This window comes from Peromyscus leucopus, chromosome 13, assembly GCF_004664715.2.
Source record: "Peromyscus leucopus breed LL Stock chromosome 13, UCI_PerLeu_2.1, whole genome shotgun sequence".
NCBI classification, from domain to species: domain Eukaryota; kingdom Metazoa; phylum Chordata; class Mammalia; order Rodentia; family Cricetidae; genus Peromyscus; species Peromyscus leucopus.
In genome coordinates this window covers 49444398-49464488 of record NC_051074.1, presented here as the reverse complement: position 1 = coordinate 49464488, position 20091 = coordinate 49444398, and the positions used below count along the sequence as shown (strand labels likewise).

The 20091-nt window shown below is 46.9% G+C and overlaps 1 protein-coding gene across 6 annotated transcripts in view; it reads left to right on the top strand.

The window, feature by feature from the left end:
• Nrp2 (neuropilin 2) overlaps positions 1–20091 on the top strand; it is a 119439-nt gene that overhangs the window by 85993 nt on the left and 13355 nt on the right. For 4 of the 6 annotated variants that reach the window (XM_028891314.2, XM_028891311.2, XM_028891312.2 and 1 more), the window contains exons 14-15: positions 383–479; positions 1679–1699. In XM_028891314.2, coding sequence (XP_028747147.1) covers positions 383–479; positions 1679–1699 — 118 coding nt within the window. Of the gene's footprint in view, positions 1–382; positions 480–1678; positions 1700–10880; positions 11421–20091 lie in introns of those variants that run through there. The other 2 variants (XM_028891316.2, XM_028891315.2) reach the window with 1 other exon arrangement.

Genomic DNA, 20091 nt, shown 5'->3' with positions numbered 1-20091 from the left:
CTCTGAGTTTTCAAGTAACCTGGGTTGAGCATTTGAAGGGTTTATGAGAAAGGAACCTCAGAAATAGCTAGGGAAATTTCAACACCTCCCCCCACCCCTTAAGTGTGCTCCAATTGTGGTCCTTTTAATCAGTATATTCTTGTTACTGGACAACAATATCCATCAACTTGCTATATTTTTTTATCCTCTCAAATATGCACTTGATTTGAACCAACTCTTTTTAAATTAAGATCTCAAGAGATGTAGCCATGTGGTCCACAGATGTGTGCCAGGTGCAATAACACAGACACACACACACACACACACACACACACACTCAATGGCTGTTAACAGAAATTGGGGAGCTTTACACTAACCATGGCTCTGGTCCTTCTGGCTCTAGATCGTGTTCGAGGGTGTGATCGGGAAAGGACGATCGGGAGAGATCGCCATCGATGACATTCGGCTGAGCACTGATGTCCCACTGGAGAACTGCATGGGTATGTGACTGCCTCTCTCTTCCTGGCTGTCTCCAATAAGATGCTAGGGACTGGGATACGCAAAAGGAAGCAATTGCTATCTTAAAATACCATGTTCCCAGTAGGTAGGACTATGCCAGTCTGTACAGGAGGTGAAATGTGGGCACAGTTGTGTCTTGGACTGGGGGGGGGGAGTGAGGTGTGATATGAGGTGAAGGTTTATATCCATCTCCCAATCAGAAATAGATGTACATTAAGTATTTGAAAATTTGGGGTGCCAAGACCCCATCATCAGACTCCAGTTTTTAGCAAAGAAAATGCTAGAGGACAAGAGCACCTGCCAGTCAGAATTACATGCTGGAAAGGTTTGATGGATTTAATGGAGGCCTTTGGTGGCGGGCAAAAATGGTACACACGCTATATAAGAATGATAACACAATTACCCACACGGTTCTTTCACATGAATGAACTGCAGGGAAAATTATGGCATGAGCAATAAAATGCTACATTTTGTTTTCAAACTAACACTTTTAATGCCCAAGAGTCTGGAGCTGTAGGATTAAGCGTGGCACACCACAGGACCAGCATAGGAAGGACACCCCTAACTATCTGTCTGGTCAGAAGTTCTAAAGAGCCAGGCCTCCTGAAACGCACGCAGATTTGCTCATGGCTGCATCCTGCAGCAGGGGTTTCCCCAAAGGGACCCTGCCCACCTCCCATCAGAGCCGTGGATGTGTCCCCAAACAGAAAAGGGATCCCGAGAAGGAAAAGCCCTGGTTCCAGCCAGCAGAGTTGCTGTAAGAAGTTACCAAGAGCTTTGCTTGGACCTTGGGTCCTGGGTGTCTGTGCCTAGGGATGTCAGAAGCAGCTGAGACTGTCCCAGTTCCCCGGGAAGCTCCCAGGGCCTAGGCATCTAAAAGTAGTCCCAGGTCTGAGAAAGTAATCACTGGTACGTGACTGATGATAGTGCCTTGGGGACCCGTTACTCTAAGAAGGATTTTTTTTGATCCAAAGCAACTTGAGAATCCTCTCCAGTCACCCTTTGCCCAGGGATGGTGGTATGTTAGACACAGTCTAGAAAACATGCAAGAAGTGGGCCACTACATGCTTTCTGTAGCGTATTACCCAGTGACCTACCAGAAATCATCTTTGTCTTGTTCGTTCAATGACTTCTTCCCTTTATCTAATTCAAAGTTGTTTTTTTTCTCTCTCTCTTTCAGAACCCATCTCAGCTTTTACAGGTGAGGATTTTAAAGGTAAAAAAAACCCAAATGTTTGTTTTGCATGGCTTTTTCTCTTTCCATGTGATGTGAATTTGGTGAGGGGTGCCAACCCGTTTGACCAAGCTTGCAGGAGAAAAAGGGCGTTCCACTTTCTCACCACTAGATGGCGCCAGCGATACCTATAGATGGGGGGGGTTGAGATTCTCTGTGTCTCCCATTTAATTAAAGTTTAGAAACCTATAATAGAGACAAATAGGTTACAGATAAACCTTTGAGCCTCTTGCATTGTCCAATGGGGAGCAATGAGGTTGAAAATGCTGGAGTGGTGAGAAAGGAGGAACTGTGGGAAGATCAACACACACATACACAGGCACGCACGCACACACGCACGCACACTTGCACCCTCCGTGAGGGGAAAGAAATTACCTATAGTAGATTAAAAGTGAAACGAAATGGCAATGCTCTGTTTTAGGCTGAAGGTGGTGTTTTCCCAGCTCCAGGGAACTGAGGCAGGGTGTCAGTCAAGCCTCAGTGAGGTGTTCTGTCAGGCATTCTAAGGAGGATGTGGAGAAAACATGAGGAGGGCTGTGAGATAAAGGGAGAGAGGTACTGAATTCAGAAGCTGGTCACGGGAACAAGGGAGGATACTCCCTAACTAGAGTCAGAGCACTTGGATTTCGAGGCTGGGAGCAGAAAGGGACACTTTCGTCCTAAGAAAGCAAACGGAGAACAAAGCAAAACAGGGGGAGATTGGGATGCTTGCTTCATCCGAGGGAAGAGGAGAAAGGCTGCCCGCCTGGAGCGAAGGTTCTGTGTGTGCTTTTCCAATGCAGCGGGTTTACATCCGCCCTCCGCGGTCAGTCTGGCTGCTGATGCTGCCCGCCGCCCAGGTTCCCACCCAGTTTCTAATAACTGAGCACTCAGTGGCTGCTCTAAGTGCGAAGTGCTCCCCTGCAGCTGGCCGACTGCGGCATGTTCACAGACCCTCGCCCGCCCGACGCAGAGTCTCTGGGGCCTGTTTGGTGCCAGTCATGTGAGGGGCCGTCTCGCCCTTCTAGGTGACAGCAGCTTTGGCACTTTCTACCCACCTCCACTTGTTATCCTGGCTCTCGTTAATCTGTCCAGCTCCTGACTAGAAAGAGATGAATTCTTGGCTTGACACCTAGACAGGCTCCCTGGATCCTAGCCATCTTGCCGAATTTGCCACTCATCTCCAGTTCTAGGATAACCAACATGGGGGAAGTAGTAGAACAGAGGACCGATATGGGTTCTGTCTTAGCCTCTCTCTGTCTCCCCCACCACATTTGGAAGTACGGAGCATCCGCGCGCACATCTTGCTGCTCCCTGGGGATGTGACTTCAAATGCAAAGCACAGATAGGAAAGCTGAGGTCCAAACTGAACAGCTTGGACGGGCAGTTGGGTTCTAATCCTCGGGGTGCAGGGTAATGCCTATGCTCCTGACTCTCTGTGTGCTGTTGAGCCTCAGAGCTCCCAGAAAGGCCGGTTCAAGCCGGGTCAGTAACTGTTCTAAAGGCTGGGCACGTACCGTGTCTGGTCGTGACTGACAAGTACTGTGGCTGGGGGCTTCGCTCCTGTGGAAGAATAAACACACTAGACACATGCGCTTTCCTTGACGTCCCGTGCAGCACGAGGCTGCACACCCTAGGCCTGTTCGCCTGTTAAAAGATACACAAATAAAGTCGCATTTGAGTGGCAAATGTGCACTTAGGCTAAATAAACACAGGGCTCCGTGGCTTGAAGGTAAGGCTTTCTAGTAGGCTCGTGGTACTTTCGGGCTGTGCAGACAGGGCTCGAGTTGCAAGCCTTGAGACTCACCAATGCTGAGGACGGCAAAGAGGCAACCCAGTATAGGGAGCAGAGGCTTGGCTTAAGGACATAGAGTCGAGAACAGAATGGGACTTGGAAGTTTCAATCACATTGACGTGTTCTGTGATGCTCCGGGACGAACCTGGGACCAGGCATTAGGACCGTCTCTCATGCCTCTATCTTTACTCAAACAAACGTCTCTCCACATGGGAGGCATGCCTTCTCTTCTCTTCCTGGGCAGGACAATAGGGGACACTTGCTCAAGACATAACATCAGTCTCTTTACTCAAAACAGAGAAGCAGAATGAAACGAGGTTTGGGCAAGCAAGGTACGGAGAGCTGGTGTGGGAGCACTGTCCACAACTGCCATTTGTATGGCTTCTGTACTTTTAGGATTAGGCTGTTTTTCTTTTCTGTTATAAACTAGCCAGGCGGCAGAAGTAATCCCATTCATTAGCGGAGATCAGTGTGTTCCGGGTGGATCTTTAGGGAAATGCGGTAAAAGTGGCCTTTGGACCTGTGTTGATGGCTGCTCTTGAGCTTCCTTAGTTTGAAGTGTCTTTCATTTTCTGCCTGTAACTGGTTTCTCCTGCACACCTCTGCCTTTTTTATTCTAATTGCATTGTGCTTTCCGCTTCATTGCGTGCACGCAGATTGTGTACCTGGATGTGCGTTAGTGCCGAAGAGAGAAAGAGGAAACAGAGAGAATGGTAACACTGTGTCGTCATGCCATTCTTGAAAAGATCCTTTTGTCATTGATATGAGTCATATTTTAAACAATGTAACATGGGTGTGCTTTCTTGCTTTCATAAGCAGTGGGTATAAACACTGTGTCGTCATGTATCTTTGTTCTTAAGGTTTGAGCTTTAACAAATGAAAAACTGAGGGGAAGACTGAAAAGTGGTATAATTAAGGTGATAGGTTGTTTCCTCAAACTGGATGGTTGGTTTTTTTTTCTCAATAAGAGAAAAAAGAACAAGCAAGGACCCAGTAAAAATATAGAATGCCCATAATCAGAGCTGTTGACCTGTTGGATATTTTGAGCAGCTTGTGATAGAGACAAGAGTTGTTGCTGCTCCTGGAGAAGGCCGTGTGTTTTGAAGGCAGCAGGAGCAGACTGTACCTGCTAGAGATCATGGAGATCCAGGCAGGGTCGCACTGCAAAGGTGGTCTTGGGGTGCAGTGCCCTGAACTGCCTTCTTATTAAGAACCCTAAAAGGAGCTTATGTTGACCCTGATAGTTCGATGGTTGTGAATGTGTCTCCAAACGTTTCTTAGGGTGCCATACTCCATCTTTTGCCTTCCTGCTGTCCCCCACAATTTCCATCCGGGTATAACCAGGAGACAATGAGGCTCAAAGGCTGTCCCGTGGGTATGGCTGGGCATCATTTTAAGGGAGAGCCACACAGGGTTGAAGCCTGAGGTGGCTGGCACCTGACTCCATGCCTCAAGTTTGGAGTCAATTGATTTGGGTCCCTACAGGCCAATCTGCCATTTTATAGCCACATCTCTTTTTCCATCCCCACCCTCACTCCCATGACCTGCCTCCCACGCAGAAGCTTGGCTTGCCAGGATGACACCCGGCCCCTGGGTACCTGACTGGACTGCCCCATCAGAGGGCCATTCTCTTTCCTCTGTAGCGCTGTCTCCTTGGAACACTTCTGGGGAAGCAGGGAGGGTTAAACTGGGCGCTTGCACATCCTCCTCGGAGAAGTACACTAAACCCTGCCAGGGTTCCAGATAGGCAGCTGCGGTGTGAGAATCCTCCCCACTGCCCTACCCCCCCCCCATCTCCAACTGCCAAGTCGAGGCTAGGTGTTGCCGAGCAGAGAGAACGGAGAAAGATGTGGGAAACAGCCATGTAATGGTGGGCTGTCGGCTCTGCCCACAGGACACTGAGGCATTGATTGTGAAGTTTGCTTGCATGCTTGGCCTCTCCTGTCACAGAAGCTAGACACACACACACACACACACACACACACACACACACCACCCCCGCCACCACACAAGTCCATCTAAGGCAGCTGCCACGACACTTTGGGAAAGGGCAGGAGAAAGTGTTTCTCCCCAACACCTCTCTCCGACAGTTCAGAGTGGCAGGCCTTGGTTTTATAGAAGGTAGCTTAAAAGTTCCAGAAGATGAGAAGAACCTGCTCCGGCCAGATAAGGGGCTGCATTGAGAGAATTTAGATAGACAGATGGGCACAGGGTGGGGAGACACACACACACACACACACACACACACACACACACACACACACACACACAGGTTTCTGCCCAATCACTGCAAGTCTACTGAGTCTACCTCTACGTTCTTGCTCGTCCAACAAGTGGAAAGACCTATTCTCAGGGGTGCTTTGAATTTCAGCATCCCTCTACACAGCACAGGAGGCCCGGCCACATTCTTCCATTGCCTTCCATACATTTTTCTAGTGGATCCAAGCTTTTGCTTTCGTTTGCTTAATCCCACAGATGAAACAAACCATTCACCTGAACTGTCCCTTCAGCTGGGCTCCTTCTCAGCTGGCATAGAAAGGTACCCATGTCAGCATCATAAAACAGCTTTCAGGGGCAAAGGGAGACCTACCCTTGGTGCCTTGTGGAACATTCCGGGTCCTAGTGGCATTTCATGAATGTAGCTGTGAAAGATGCTTGCTTTTTTCATGGTGAGACTGTGTCATGCCAATTTTCTGACAGGTTCTGACAGAGTAGGAGGCAGAAAGGGAGAGAGGGCTGCTTCCTGTTCCTGCCTTACTTGCTTAGCGCAAAATCTGCAAAACTGTGCTATGAAAGACCAGATAATAAAATATGCCAGTCTTTTGGGGAGACATGCAGCCTTTCTGGCAAGCGCTCGGCCTCACCACTAAAGCACAGAGGCGACCAAGAGTGTTATGTAAACAAATGAAGGTGTCAGTGTTCAAATAAAACTTTATAAAAACGGACAACGGGCTGCAGTTAGCTGAGGATTCTGTAGACCGGGTTTCAGGTCTGACTCAGTCACTAAGCAGCAGGAAGCAATTCTTCAGAGCTCTGAGACATCCCTTGGGTTTTGCCTATGTGTTCCTTTGTCCTCTTAGTTTTCCGACTTCCCGTTTTCTTAGATCCTCTCATCCACCATTTAAGACCCATGGAAAATAAAGACTATTCATGTGAAGCCCATGAACCAGGGGCTGACACACTGAAAACGTCTACTGTTCATCACTTTTCTTGTAGTCACATATCCTAATTATTCATTCAATCAGTAACACTATAAACAGAAATGGAAGGCTCACTACACCTAACAGGTAATTTCTTTTCATTTTTCCCATCTGTGACTTCTCAGAATTGGTTTCTTGAAATCCAAATTCTTTGCATCCACATTTCTCTTCTCCAGGGAGTTCAGAACTTCTGCAGATGGGAGCCTGCTCAACCTTGTAAATACACTTGGAGCTATTGACTGTTTAAGTATCTGTTTCTCATTATCTTGAACAATGAGAAAACTTTGTGGAGAATTGGGGGGTGGAAATTAATAAAAAATGGTTGAGGAATTGAAAACATTTTTCCAACTGAAAAGAAAAAAAAAGATATGTGGTTGAGTGGTAAAAGAATAGTCAAGGGGGGGCTGGAGAGATGGCTCAGAGGTTAAGAGCACTGCTTGCTCTTCCAAAGGTCCCGAGTTCAATTCCCAGCACCCACATGGTGGCTCACAACCATCTGTAATGAGATCCGGTGCCCTCTTCTGGCCTGTGGGGATATGTACAGACAGAACAATGTATACATAATAAATAAATAAATCTTAAAAAAAAAAAAAAAAAAAATAGTCAAGGGGGAAGTTGGAACAGACATCACCAGCTCGCAGGGCTGATGTCTCAGCTCCAATTTTCGCTTCCAGGTTGGTGTAGCTAGCATAGAACGCTTTATTTGTGAAGCAATAGCCCAGTCGCTCCATAGGAAGAGGGGTGTGAATAAGGCTGATATCCAGCTGCTCGTGTTCCCCGACACCCTTTTCTCCCTCCCAGAGGGGCACTGTGAGTGGGAAGTGTTTCTAGTGCCTTCTGAGAGCAGTTCTGTGAAGCCTAGTGAGAGGTCAGCATTTCCTGGGGAGTCTGAACATTGGTCCAAAATACATTCCTCTACCACTCTATCTATTGTCTGTCTGTCTGTCTATCCATCCATCTGTCCACTCATCCATCCATCTATCCATCTGGTATTTATTGGCTTTCTGCTTTGCTGGGAAGGCGTTTTGAGTACAGATTTAACCCTGGTTGATTTATTACCTTCCTTTTCTGTAACTTGTAAACCACAGCCTAATGAGCTCATAACCCTTCAAGGCTGTGGTAGAGCCAGGTTCCAAACCAGCACAATCCACTTTGGAATTAGGCCTCTAGCTGGCGAATGTTCTGAGAAACTTCTGGTCCCTACAAGCTATCCCTAAATTGCTTGGTGGGGCAGAAGGAAGGTATTGTTAGTCTTAGTCATAACTTCTTCTCTTTCCTAACTCCTTTAACAATAAAGACATAAATTTATATAGTATGTTTTCTCATTTTTCCAAGGAAAATGTTTAAGAGGTCATCAAGACAATGTCCCCAAATGGCTCTTGTCACTCAAATTATCACATGTTCTACATGTTGATAGTTTCACGCAAGAGGGCTTTGGGGGTGGGGCAGTCTTTAATATATAGTGGAGTCTGTCTTCCAAAGGATAGCTCTGAGGTGATGGCTCACATAGCTGATACTGAATACTAATACCCATGTTATGGTTTAACCTCTCATGACAGGAAGACCTTCTCGTTGTGCCCCAAGTTATTGCTACCATCAGAAACACTCTCAAGGTAGTAAGCATCAAGGCTTCCCCCTCCCCAGTCCCAGGAGGTAGTGGAGGGAACAGGAGTGACTGTAACTACACTCCCATCTTCGAGGTCAGGCATTTCAGCAAAGGCTTAACCACTGAATTTGCCACCTGCCTTTTCTGTGATGGGTGAGCTGCAACCTCATGAGAGGACTGCGCTCATAATGCAGCAATCAGAGGTGTAGTCCAGGAGAAGAAAGACGGCTCTGGTGAACTCTGGGCCCACCTGTACATTCCGTCATCTCCCAGCATCTTCGTGAGCTCCCAAGAAAATCCAGTGGCAGGCTGGTTGCCAAGCAGCAGACACTCTTGGTGACTTGAATCATGAGTTGATGTCAGCTGACTGTGACCTGCACGCTGACCACTTAAAGGAATCATTTTCAGCACTTTGCATTCTTTCTATCTTGATTTCTATGCAAAATTCTCAAAAAAAAAGAGAATTTTTTTTCTTAATCCATAGTAATGGAAGGTATTAAAATATGTAAATCATAGCTGGGTGTGGAGGCTCACACCTGTAACCCCACCACTTGCTAAGGCAGGGAGGGAGAGGTTGTTTGAGTCTATCCTGAACTACATGATGAATTACAGATTAATTAGCCTTTGCTGCAAAGTGAAAACCTTCTCAGGAGAACAAACAAACAAAGGACAATGAGAATAGTTTGGGGAAAAGAAAAAGAGTGTGGAGTCACGTGAAAAAGGATAAAGGAAGCAGCCTTTAGGGGTCCTGGGATAATGGGGTCTTTTTCACCCCGAGGATATAGAGGTGGCTATTTTTGTGGCATATATGTGGCATATATTATATGTATGTAAGCTAAGGAGCTGGTCTTTGTCAAAGCCCTCCCAACACTGTGGGACTTCTGGAAGCCTACCACGGTACCAATGAAACTGCACCCCGATGAGGGGGATCCCCACACTAACGGAAGTAATGACTCAGGCTTTATTAGATTTCCCAAGGAAAATCCTCTACTTTTCCTCTCACTTCTGAGGAGACGTGAGAAGTTCTGACCACCTCTCAGCTGGTCCCCAAATGGAAGGAGGCGTTCTGGAGATCAGGCTGTGGGAACGGGGAAACACTCAGAGCTGGGATGTGGTTTGGCAGTGGCCTCGTAAGGCATTGGCAAGGCCCCTTCTCTGCACATACTCTTCCGTGGAGACGGGAGTCCGGCTTCTTCTACCTCCGGAGCTCAAAGTCTCATGGGGGAAGACGAGAAGGGTAGCCGGGCCCAGCCTGAGTGGTGAGCAGAGGTGCACCCACAGAACAGAAGCCGTGACTAGGCAGCATCCCCCCTTCCCCCGCACACCCAGTAAGTAAAGGAAGCATCGTTTGGGCCACCAGCACGTGGTACAAGCAGCTTGGGAAGCATTTCTCATAGGTTAAGCATACATCATTTTTCAGAAGTAAAGATCATGTCTGCCTTTGGCAAGCTCCAAAGCATCTTAGTCCCTTTCTGGGCCAGATTCTCATCTGATGTAAATCTTTGGGAGAATCAAGTTGTAGCACTGTTTTGCATGGAGTGGGAGTCAATCCCGTTTTTTCCCCTGAGTTACCCTAAGCGTATCTCTACTACAGTGTCTCCATGGCAACCAGAGGCTGGCCAGTAAACTCGGATGCCTTCTAAATCTCCCACCCCCAGCTTCTCCTCCCTGCTCTCTTTTTCATGGTTAAGAATGAGCCTCTCTTCCGATTGCCCTCACTCACTTGGTGTCCCCTCGCTGTCACATTCCTTTAATGCTTTGTGTTCATATTTTTTTCTTACAACTACCCATCCAATCTGCTTTTAAAATCCTCCATCCCATTAAAAAAAAAAAAATGAAGACGGGTTAGTCATCGCTTGACAGTGGTAATTGACCTGTTTAGACAAGACCAAGCTGATTTCAATGGGCGCAGAAGCCTTGGCAAACCAAAGTGGAATTTACCTTCAAGTCTAGCCAGCCTAATTAATACATTGTTTGAGAATTCTGGCCAGCCACACCAAATATGGCATTTCCACCCACTTGGAGTATTCACCTAGCTGAATCCCAGTGCCATTGCAGCATCGTGTGTGTGTGTGTGTGTGTGTGTGTGTGTGTGTGTGTGTGTGTACATGCACACACACCAGAGAGAGAGAGAGAGAGAGAGAGAGAGAGAGAGAGAGAGTGAACTATAAAGCTTCTCCATACAATAAAGTAATTCTGGCTAAATAGCAAAGGGTAGCACTCTTGGTAAGGGTAGTACTCTTGGTTGAAGCTTATTTACCGCCAGATGAATAGCCACCGTTGATTGGCCTTCTCTGAGCCTGCTTCCTCATCTGTAGAATGGGTTAGCGTACCTGATGTATCAAGGGACCAATGGAGAGACTGCAGCATTATAAACTGCTTGGTATATCTGAAGGCCGAGTACCACCCGAGTCCACGGTCCCCTGCTGCATTTCTCAAAGCATGTGTGTTTTTCTCTCTCTTTCTTTCTTTTCTTTTTTTTTCGTTATTTCTTTTTTAAATTGATTTTTTTTTTAAATGGGTCCGCATGCTCTCAGTCTAGCAACACTCTCTGTGTCTTTCCCCCAGGGGGCACCCTCCAGCCAGGGACCGAGCCCACAGTGGACACGGTGCCCGTGCAGCCCATCCCAGCCTACTGGTATTACGTTATGGCGGCCGGGGGCGCCGTGCTGGTGCTCGTCTCCGTCGTACTGGCCTTGGTGCTCCACTATCACCGGTTCCGCTATGCGGCCAAGAAGACCGATCACTCCATCACCTACAAAACCTCCCACTACACCAACGGGGCCCCTCTGGCGGTGGAGCCCACCCTAACCATTAAGCTAGAGCAGGAGCGGGGCTCGCACTGCTGAGGGCCGAAGCAGGAACAGCGCCCAAACAGACAAGAAAGACTGCAAACACGTTGCCTCGATTTTGCACTTTTTTTTCTCCTCGCCTAGTCTCTGCGTCAACCCTCAGACCGCTCTCTCCAGGGTCTCCAACCCCGAGCACTCTTATCCGCCCCAGCCGTTCTCTGTGCTCCTTGGTTCCTACTTTTCTTTGCTCTGTTATTTTTGTTTGTTTTCCTTATCATTATTTTTCCTTTTAATCTTCTCTTTTATTCCCTTCCTTCTTCCTTTCTTTTCTTCTTCCTTCCTTTCCTTCTTTCCTTCCTTTCTTCCCTCCTTCCTTCCTTCTTTTCTTTCCTTTTTACATGATTCTAAACCAACAAAACCCAACTCTAATGCTGCATCTGGAATCCCAGAAGAGATCCGCCCCTAAGCACTTCACAACCCAAGGCTCAGTTGGTTTTGTTCCAGAGACAGGCTCTCTTGTTTTCTCCCCTCCTTGCCTTATCCCATCCCTCCTCTCCTGGGCAGGCTGCCAGGTGTCTTGAAGGGAGCCTGGTTCTGTATGTATGTACACAGTACACTCCCATGTGAAGAGGTGTGTGTGTGTGTGTGTGTGTGTGTGTGTGTGTGCGCGCGCGCGCGCGCGCGGTGGGTGTGTGAGGGAGAGACTGACTCACTGTGGAGGGGGGGAGTGTGTGGGTGTGTGTAGAGAGGGGCTCTTCACTCTTGTGTTACTTCTCCTGGGGTACATTTTACAAGAAAATAATATACTGTACACATTTTGTTTACTTGGAGAAGAAACTGAAGCTTTTTTGTTGCCTTATCTAGCTCTCTCTGGCTGGGTTTTTGTTGGCCATCATTGTCATCTCCAGGTACCTAGAAAAAGAGAGGCCACATGGAATACAATGTGGCTGCGCCCATCCTTATCCCCGTCCCCAACCCACCTGACCCAAGAGGATGGTTCCTCCAGGGCACTCAGACATGACCCCTTGTGTTATGTCTCCCGGTGTCTTTGAAGTCACAAGATAACAGCCATTGGGTTCATGGAGCCATCCTTACTTCCAGCCCTGAAGCAAATGTGTCTCATGTTGCCTTATAAAAGAAAAAAAAAGAAGAAGAAGAAGAAAAGTTCATAATGAATGTTTAGCTCTGATGGTCCAATCATGGAATAAGTCATAAAGACTAACACACCTGGGATGATGTCAGTGCAGTAGTTTGTTTAAATTGAGAGCAGGAGGGGGAAGACAGAAGAGAGGAGATGGAGGGACTCATGTTGTCTTTGGAAAGTCTCCTCACCCCAGAACATCATCGCATTGAGCCTAACGTGGGATGGGGTTGAGAAAAAGGTATTCTTTGGTATTATTTTGGTCATTGTAATAGCGTTTGTAAACCGTGAGGGAGGGGGTTATTTGCTTTTTTTTTTTTTCATGGTGTTAATGTGTGCCTGAATCTTTAGCTACTGAAGTATAAGGCTGTCCACCTGACTTAATCAGATGTTATAAGAAAACAGAAAGGAATCATTTGCTGAAATGTACCGGTGTGCTGCCCCTTAAAGCATTCATGGCATCTAACCTGATGGGCTGGCCTGCCATCTGCAGATGCCATGGCTTGGGCAAAGAGAAGGTGCATCATAGAGGCACACCCATCACTGCCTACTCTTCTCCCCCAAACAACGCACAGGGAGGGATGTTAGTGAGCAGCTGCCCAAGGAGTCTGTGCAAAGAAAGGATTAAATAACAAAGTCAATTTCATTGCAAGAAAGTGTATATTTGAAGATTTTGGGTAGACTAGGGCTCAGTCTTGGAGGCGTTTGTTTTCTACTTTCCACTGAAAAAAAGCCTCTTGGGAAGTGTACAATTCTCTCAAGATATACTGGTCAGATACATCTCCAGACACCTTCTAAGAACAAATACTAATGATTCTTCTTTTTTTAATTGCTTGGGAGAGAGCCGCTCAGCATTCTTTCAGAGTAGCCACATAGGTCCCCCTAGCTCGCTCTCAGCCTTTGCATCTGGTTCCTTTCATCCTCCTGAAAGGACCCGGTCTCCCACTCTTCACTCTGTTTCAAAGAGCTACTCTGTCTCAACTACAGCAGCTCTGCCATGAAAAGAAGAGATGAAAGGCTAGAGTGTGGCTACTTTGAGCTGTCCTACCTCAACGAAAGATGGAGAAGGAAGCGTGAGCAGGAGGTGGGCAGCAGCCCTGGGTGGGAGAGAACCATGCCAGTCACCAAGGGCTCTTGTTTTTTTTTTTTTTTTTTTTTTTTAAATCAGGATTGTTCCCCTCTGGCTGAGCACTTAGGGCCAGGCATTCCTTGCAAATGATTGACATTCCTGCAGGTGCCCTGTGGAGGCATCAGAAAACCACAGCTAGAAAAACCCATCTAGTGTAGCCAAAGCAAGATGGCAGGCACTTTGTGAGCTTGCTCTGTGCTCATCTGATGCCCTCTGCAGGCAACATCATATTCATGTACACGTCATAGATGAGAAGATGGTGAATCCCATGATACCCTTCAGCTGTGATTCATGCTTAAGTGCTCTCTCTCTCTCTCTCTCTCTCTCTCTCTCTCTCTCTCTCTCTCTCTCTCTCTCTCCTGCTCCCCCACTCCAGCATCTTTCATAGTATTTTCTAAAAAGGGTAGCTTATGTGTAAAAAAAAAAAAAAATGCCATGCCTTGCTGCTTTAAAAAGCAAAATTCCGTATCCAGTTAGTGAGGAAAGCGTCACTCTTGTCCAAGGAAACTGGACTGGACAGATGAATACATGCATGCTGGAGTGTAGCGTTGCTTCCCAGAAGACAACGCGGTGAAACTAGCTGTTAAAACATGAAAGAGTGCATGAGTGAGGTGAAGGGCCAGCTGAGGCTGGAAAGCGTTTGCCTGACTAGAGGTCTCACAAGAACCCTTCCTTGAGAGGATGCTAGCAGCTGCCCTCACCTACTGCTGGCACACGCAGGAAAAAAAAATGTAGCATTGCCGTTGACAAAACGGGACGCTGGAAAAAAAAAATATCCTTTCTCCCGTCCCACTCTTTTTGATTAGAACCAGAACGGGCAATCCAGTCATATCTTTGAGGTCAATACCCCCATCTTTTAAAAGACCCCATCTTTAAAATAAAAACTTAGCAAGCAAGCAAACACCTAAAAGGTCAAAAATTACCAAAGAACAACAAGACAAGAAAAACCTAAAGATTTTTAACTTCCGGTTCTTATCCCCTCTCCCTGTAACTGTGACACCCCTTGCCTCGCTCAGCTGCCTGTGTGTCAAAATAACTTGTGGATGTTGAAAACTATTTGAAAATGTATTGTGTGGAATGTAATAAAATGATGATATTTTTATACAAACATCTGGGTTTTTTTTCCCCTGCCCCGCCTCCCCAACCCCCCCCCCCTTGCTTGTGAGAACAAAGTTGAAGTGTAAGCTTTGAAAAAAAAATTGATGTCGCCAAAGTTTCCACATCACCTTCTGAACTCTGGGGCATCGGTGTGGGAGGGGAGGGAGGGATGTCCTCCTCTTGAAGCTGAATGCCGAACGCTGGTCTTCCTTTCTTTTCCTTTTCATCACTGCTTGCTAGGAGTTTTATCCAATGTGTGCCGCTGAGCCAACTTTTATGATTGGTGTGGGATTTTGTGAAACTTGCTAAGTGCTAAATTGCTGAATGTGATCCCACACAATTTCTCTTGATGGCAAATCCTTGGAGCCCGGAATCTCCTTTCAAACTGCCCCGGGGGGAGTGGGTGCCCCTCTTGTGCTGGCTGTACTCATCTCCACAGAGACACAGCCCTTCCTCTGGAAAAGAAACGACGACCTCTTGCCCCACACCTACCAAATGATTACTTCCTGGGAGACACTGATCTCCAATTTATGAATGATTTCCCTGGAGCAAAGGCAACAGGGAAATCTTCTAGCATGTTCGGGGCTCAGAGATGGTCAGGATTTTAGTTTTGGACAGCTAATGAAGATTACAGGATGGATGTTGTGAACCTAGAGCTATCAGAGTGGGCATTTATTAAAGGAACATTCTGTAAAAGCTTTGAGCTGATGGGGACCCACTTGAGAGTCTGATCTTCTTCAACAAGTTTTTTGTTCTGTCTGGTTTGGTGGTTTGGTTTGGTTTGGTTTGGTTTGGTTTGGTCTGGTCCATCTCTGTAAATAGTTAGTGATATGGTTGTGGTAGATATCTGAATCTAAAGGAGATTCCGGAGGGAAAAATACATAGGAAAGGTAACTTCCTAGTAGCTTTGAATCTCTCAATAGGAGGAGAGAATTGGTCACAAGAGGATTTATGTTGCTTCTGGTGTACTCAGTCACCCCAGAGTCCTTTCTAAGAGGCTGAATGATCATCCTAGATGGTCTTGCAAAGAAAGACCTGCCCTGAGGGCCCTTTTTCTGCCAGGGTCCTGATTTTTCCTAGGTCCTATCGAAACCTAGACCCGTGATTCAGCACATCTCAGATCTAAGACCTGTCTTAACCCTGCAAAAGGGAGCCTGGCTTTTCAGATCTCACAGGAAACTGTTAGTGCAGATGGCTCAGGGTAGATGGCATTATCTGTCCTCTGCAGGAGCGTAGAGTTCAATGTCCATGATTAGAGCATTGCCTGGTTTTCCCATGCCAAGCACAATTACCCATTTTGTCTAAGTAACATTTGGCTGGCCTAAGATTGTTTGTTCCCATTAACAAAAGGCAAAATGGAAGCATCTCCATGTGTTTACTTCCACCAAAGACCCAGACTCTGTCTACATTTGCCTGCGATGACCTGGGACCACACATGCCAGACCGAATTGAATCAGTCAGAGCTTATGCTTTGTTGGCATTGCTAACAGTTTTGGAGCCACTTTGGGGAAGTATTCTGCCTTGCCTCTGGGGCCAAGACTTATTTTGGGGGTACTCTTTCTCCCCGAGAGGATAACAGCTGCCAGGAGTCAATTTTACACATTCTTCACATCACTTTCACCCATAAACATTCCTGCATGTATTTCAGACTTAGCCCAAGTGTAAGTGTTGCAGAAATTACGTTTCTGTGAATCACAGATCTCAGATGTCAAAGCCCAGTGTGTACACCCTGTGTGTGCTCCCACCTGGGCCTCCACTATGACTTAAATGTGCGTTCTCGCTTCGACACTGCCCTCCCAGCCCAGACCACCCAAAGCCCAGCCAAGCGAGTGTGGCATGGAGTTAGTCCGCCCCGCCACTCTTGACTGACTGCAGGCTTGTGCCGCATGAACATTGTGGCCTTCTGTAATCGGCAACGACGATTGATTTGTGTGCGTCGTGGCCGTGCATCTGAGGTGAACTGCAGACGCATCGGTGTTTGGTTGCCGTTATTGTTTCTCTCTGTAACTGTGCCGAGCACGGGGGCTCTCCCAGCTGTAATTTGCCTTTCATCCACCCCAGTGATGGCCCAAAGAAAATACAAAACAAATCCAGCCAGAGAAAGTGGAAGGGAGAGGGGGAAGCCTGCTGATTATCTTAGAATCAGCGGGGTGGGGTGGGGGGGTTTTCCTAAACAAAGAAGTTAGAAACCAGAAGTGGTGGAGGATTTAATTAAGCTTCACCTCGGTCAGGTGCACGGGAGTTTGTGCTGAGGTCAACTGCAACCAGAAATCCACTCCCTTCGGAGTCATCGGACCATAGTCACAGCTGGAGTGTGTTTGCCTCAACCTCTTGGAGTCATTCTATATGGCACCCATCCTAACTGGAGGGATACAGGATTTAGGAACTCTCCACAGAGCAGAACCCTAGTTAGCAAGTTGTGGGTGGGGGGATCACGAATCTAGGAGCTTCAGGTGACCAGCAGAAGCCATTTCTGCCCCAAATCCTCTGGACAAAAGACCCACAAATCTCTCCCTTCTTGGTAATGTCATTGCTCTTGGGACTGCCTGTCATGACCTTACAGAGCCACAAGAAGTCATTATAAATAGTTAATCATAATCTAATGTAAATTCCCATGGGCATTGGACTGAGAAATGAGAAGCATCTTCAGATGGGCCCGGAACAGAAGGCTTGGAGGCTGGGTGTTGGGTGGGAAAGCACCTTCCGCTTGGGACCACACCACTAGGGTGGTTATTGACACCAAACAAAGTTGAGGGAACTTTTCAGATGATAACTGGCAGGCTCTCTCTCTCTCTCTCTCTCTCTCTCTCTCTCTCTCTCTCTCTCTCTCTCTCTCTCTCTCTCCCTCTCCCTCTCCCCCTCCCCTCCTCCTACCCTCTCCCTCTCCCTCTCCCTTCCTCTCTCTCCTTCTTTCTCTCCCTCTCTCTCTCCCCCCTCTCTCCCAGTTCCTAAGTGTATATGGCTACCTTTCAAGAAGTGCAATAACACAGAAAAAGCCGTCATTCACTTTATTGTTGACCAACCCCAGTCTCCTCCCCAGAAGTGACCACAAAGATGACTCGAAGCCACCTCTTCATACCTTTAGAAGCACACACGTTCCTGTCAAATGATGTAGTTTGCTTTAGCTCCAGTTGCTTTGGTTTCACACCATACTATCATAACGCTTCTTCTTTTGCCTGGGAAACCTGCTTCGTTTCATGTGACGTCTTGAAGAGCCATCAGTACCCATGTCAGGTTTATTCCCCCACTCCACCCCCCAGTGTGGCCATATTGTCTTGACATGCCATAGTTTATTAATCGCCCCCCCCTTTGTGGTTATTTAGATTGCATCTAGTTTTCTTTTGTTGTTTGTTTGTTTGTTTTTACTGTTATGATCGCTGCTACAATGAAGACGGTGTTTGCCTCTTTTCCTGTTCGCGTTTCAATAAACATTGCCAATAGATAGCAAAGGTTCATCTATGAGGGAATTGCAGAACCTAAGAACACCATGGATATGGATCCCCCCCCCCATATTTTCACGGAACACCTAATCTCTGTGACTCTTTCTAAAGTAGGCACAGTCCTTGCTACAGAAGACTTTGGGCACTTTTAGGAAATTCAAAACTCGGGGTGTACTTCTCTAGAACTTTAAAATATTTTTTAACTGCCAGGTTGTGGAGAATACGGTCCTGTCTGAAAGTGGCAGCTGCAGCCCAGGTTGATTCTGTCCCTGGGTTCAGCGTGGAGCCCTGTTGTCCATGATTAATGAGTTCTGCTTGGTTCCTACAAAGAGCGACTGTGCTGTGCCTTGCTGTAATTTATTTATGTTTTCTACTAAAAAATTCATGTAAAAATATCCTTTAAGGTCACTGCACAGCATTGTACCGCAGACCAAGTGATTCCAGCAACTTCAGGTAGACCCACATGCCAAGAGGAAGTCTCAAATCCTAGGGGGGCCCCCACGGAGGGGAAGGCCCTGAGAGGAACAGAGCTTGTGGGCTGAGAGGAGGCACTGATCTTTCTTCCAGGGAGGCTCCAGGCTTTGGCAATAAAGGAAAGACATTGGCAGCGGGGTTGTTCTCTGGTGGGATGTCTCAAAATGTAGGCAAATCTGTTTATCCCACAAAGCTCAAGCAAGGAATAGCAGCAGCAGGAGGAGAAGCCAACAGACCCGAGTCTGAAACGCTATTTCTAACAAGAGCACTGCCTTGAGTTCCATTGTATATGAGACGAGAGAGTCACAGCATTACCACATTAGCTTGGAGCACAGGGAAGAGTGTGTAGGGCCATGTGTGTACCGTGTGGGCTTTTTCTTATCTGAAAATGATCTAGCGTCCCTTCCTTTTGGATGTTTGACTCGGGCACGTGACTCAGGAAATAAAGAAGACCCAGTATGTGGCCTGGTAGGCTCCAGATGCCAGGATGCCAAGCTCTAAACACAGCATCCCCTCTCGTCTTCTCTGTGGAGTAGTACACACTTGATCACTACCCCAAACAAAGACTCCCATCCAGATGTGAATACACCTCTGCCACTTGTGGAGCGCTACCAGCTCCAATGATGATAGGAGTGTGCAGAGCACTTTGAAACGGATGTGTCCCTGACCAAAATTCTATTCGCAGAGGGTCTGCTAGATATTGAAACACATTTTAGCACCAAGGACCTTTTGTCTTTTGTAGTTCCTTATACTAACAAAGGCTAGTAGAGGAGCATGATGATTTGGAGAGGCCCTTGTGCACCTCTCAATTGTTTCTCTAGGAGTATCTCAACATATGGAATTGAGAACAAGAAGATAATCTTTGGGACCTAGCCTAAAGCTACCATGGATAGGTCCAAAGGGCACCTTAGCCCAAGCCAACTGTAGACCGAAAGTATGACCCAACCAATAATGTTCATGGGAAGTGTTGGGCCCATCACCATTTCCAGGATCTGAAATTCTAAATATGGCCGCAGTGCCCATCTATCTCCCCCAAAGAGGACCAGATCTCCACCCCTTCTTATGCCGGGTACAGTTCATCTTCAGGCTCCACCCTTCCCCTGCCTTGGTGTCCCCTCTTCTGGTGTCTTTACATCTCTTTACCTTCCTTCTTCCAGACCTCCTCTCAGAACAATCATAAGCAAGAGTCCTTCGTTGAAGGGCTTAATTGATATTTCCTCCAAAGAGGAAGTTCTTGTGAGAAGACAAATCTAAAGCCAACAGAATCCTTCTGTTGAGATGATAGTCCTCAACTGCCAGCAAGAAGCTGGAGAAATGTATCTTGAGAATGATACCTTTTTGGCCTCTGTAAAATTATATTATTAGTATTCAATCTTACTTATAAGAATGTATACACAGAGGCCAGCTCATAAGTATAGTGAATTTTCTTGGTGACATTTGTTAGCCTTCTAGAAAAATGATCACTTTCACACTAGAAGTTGGTACCAGTTTTGATTCAATTCTGTCTCCCCTCTTGGCCAAGGTTGTGTCAAACCTCCCTTCTGAGTGATGTTTCTTGTATGGTCACTTTTATGGTTTGGGTAATAAAATGTCCCCCAAAGGCTCGTGTGTTGAAGGCTTAATCCGGAGTTGATAGACAATTGTGTTGTGAGGATACTGACTCTGTCAGTGGGTTAAGACATAGATAGGTAAATACGGGACAGGC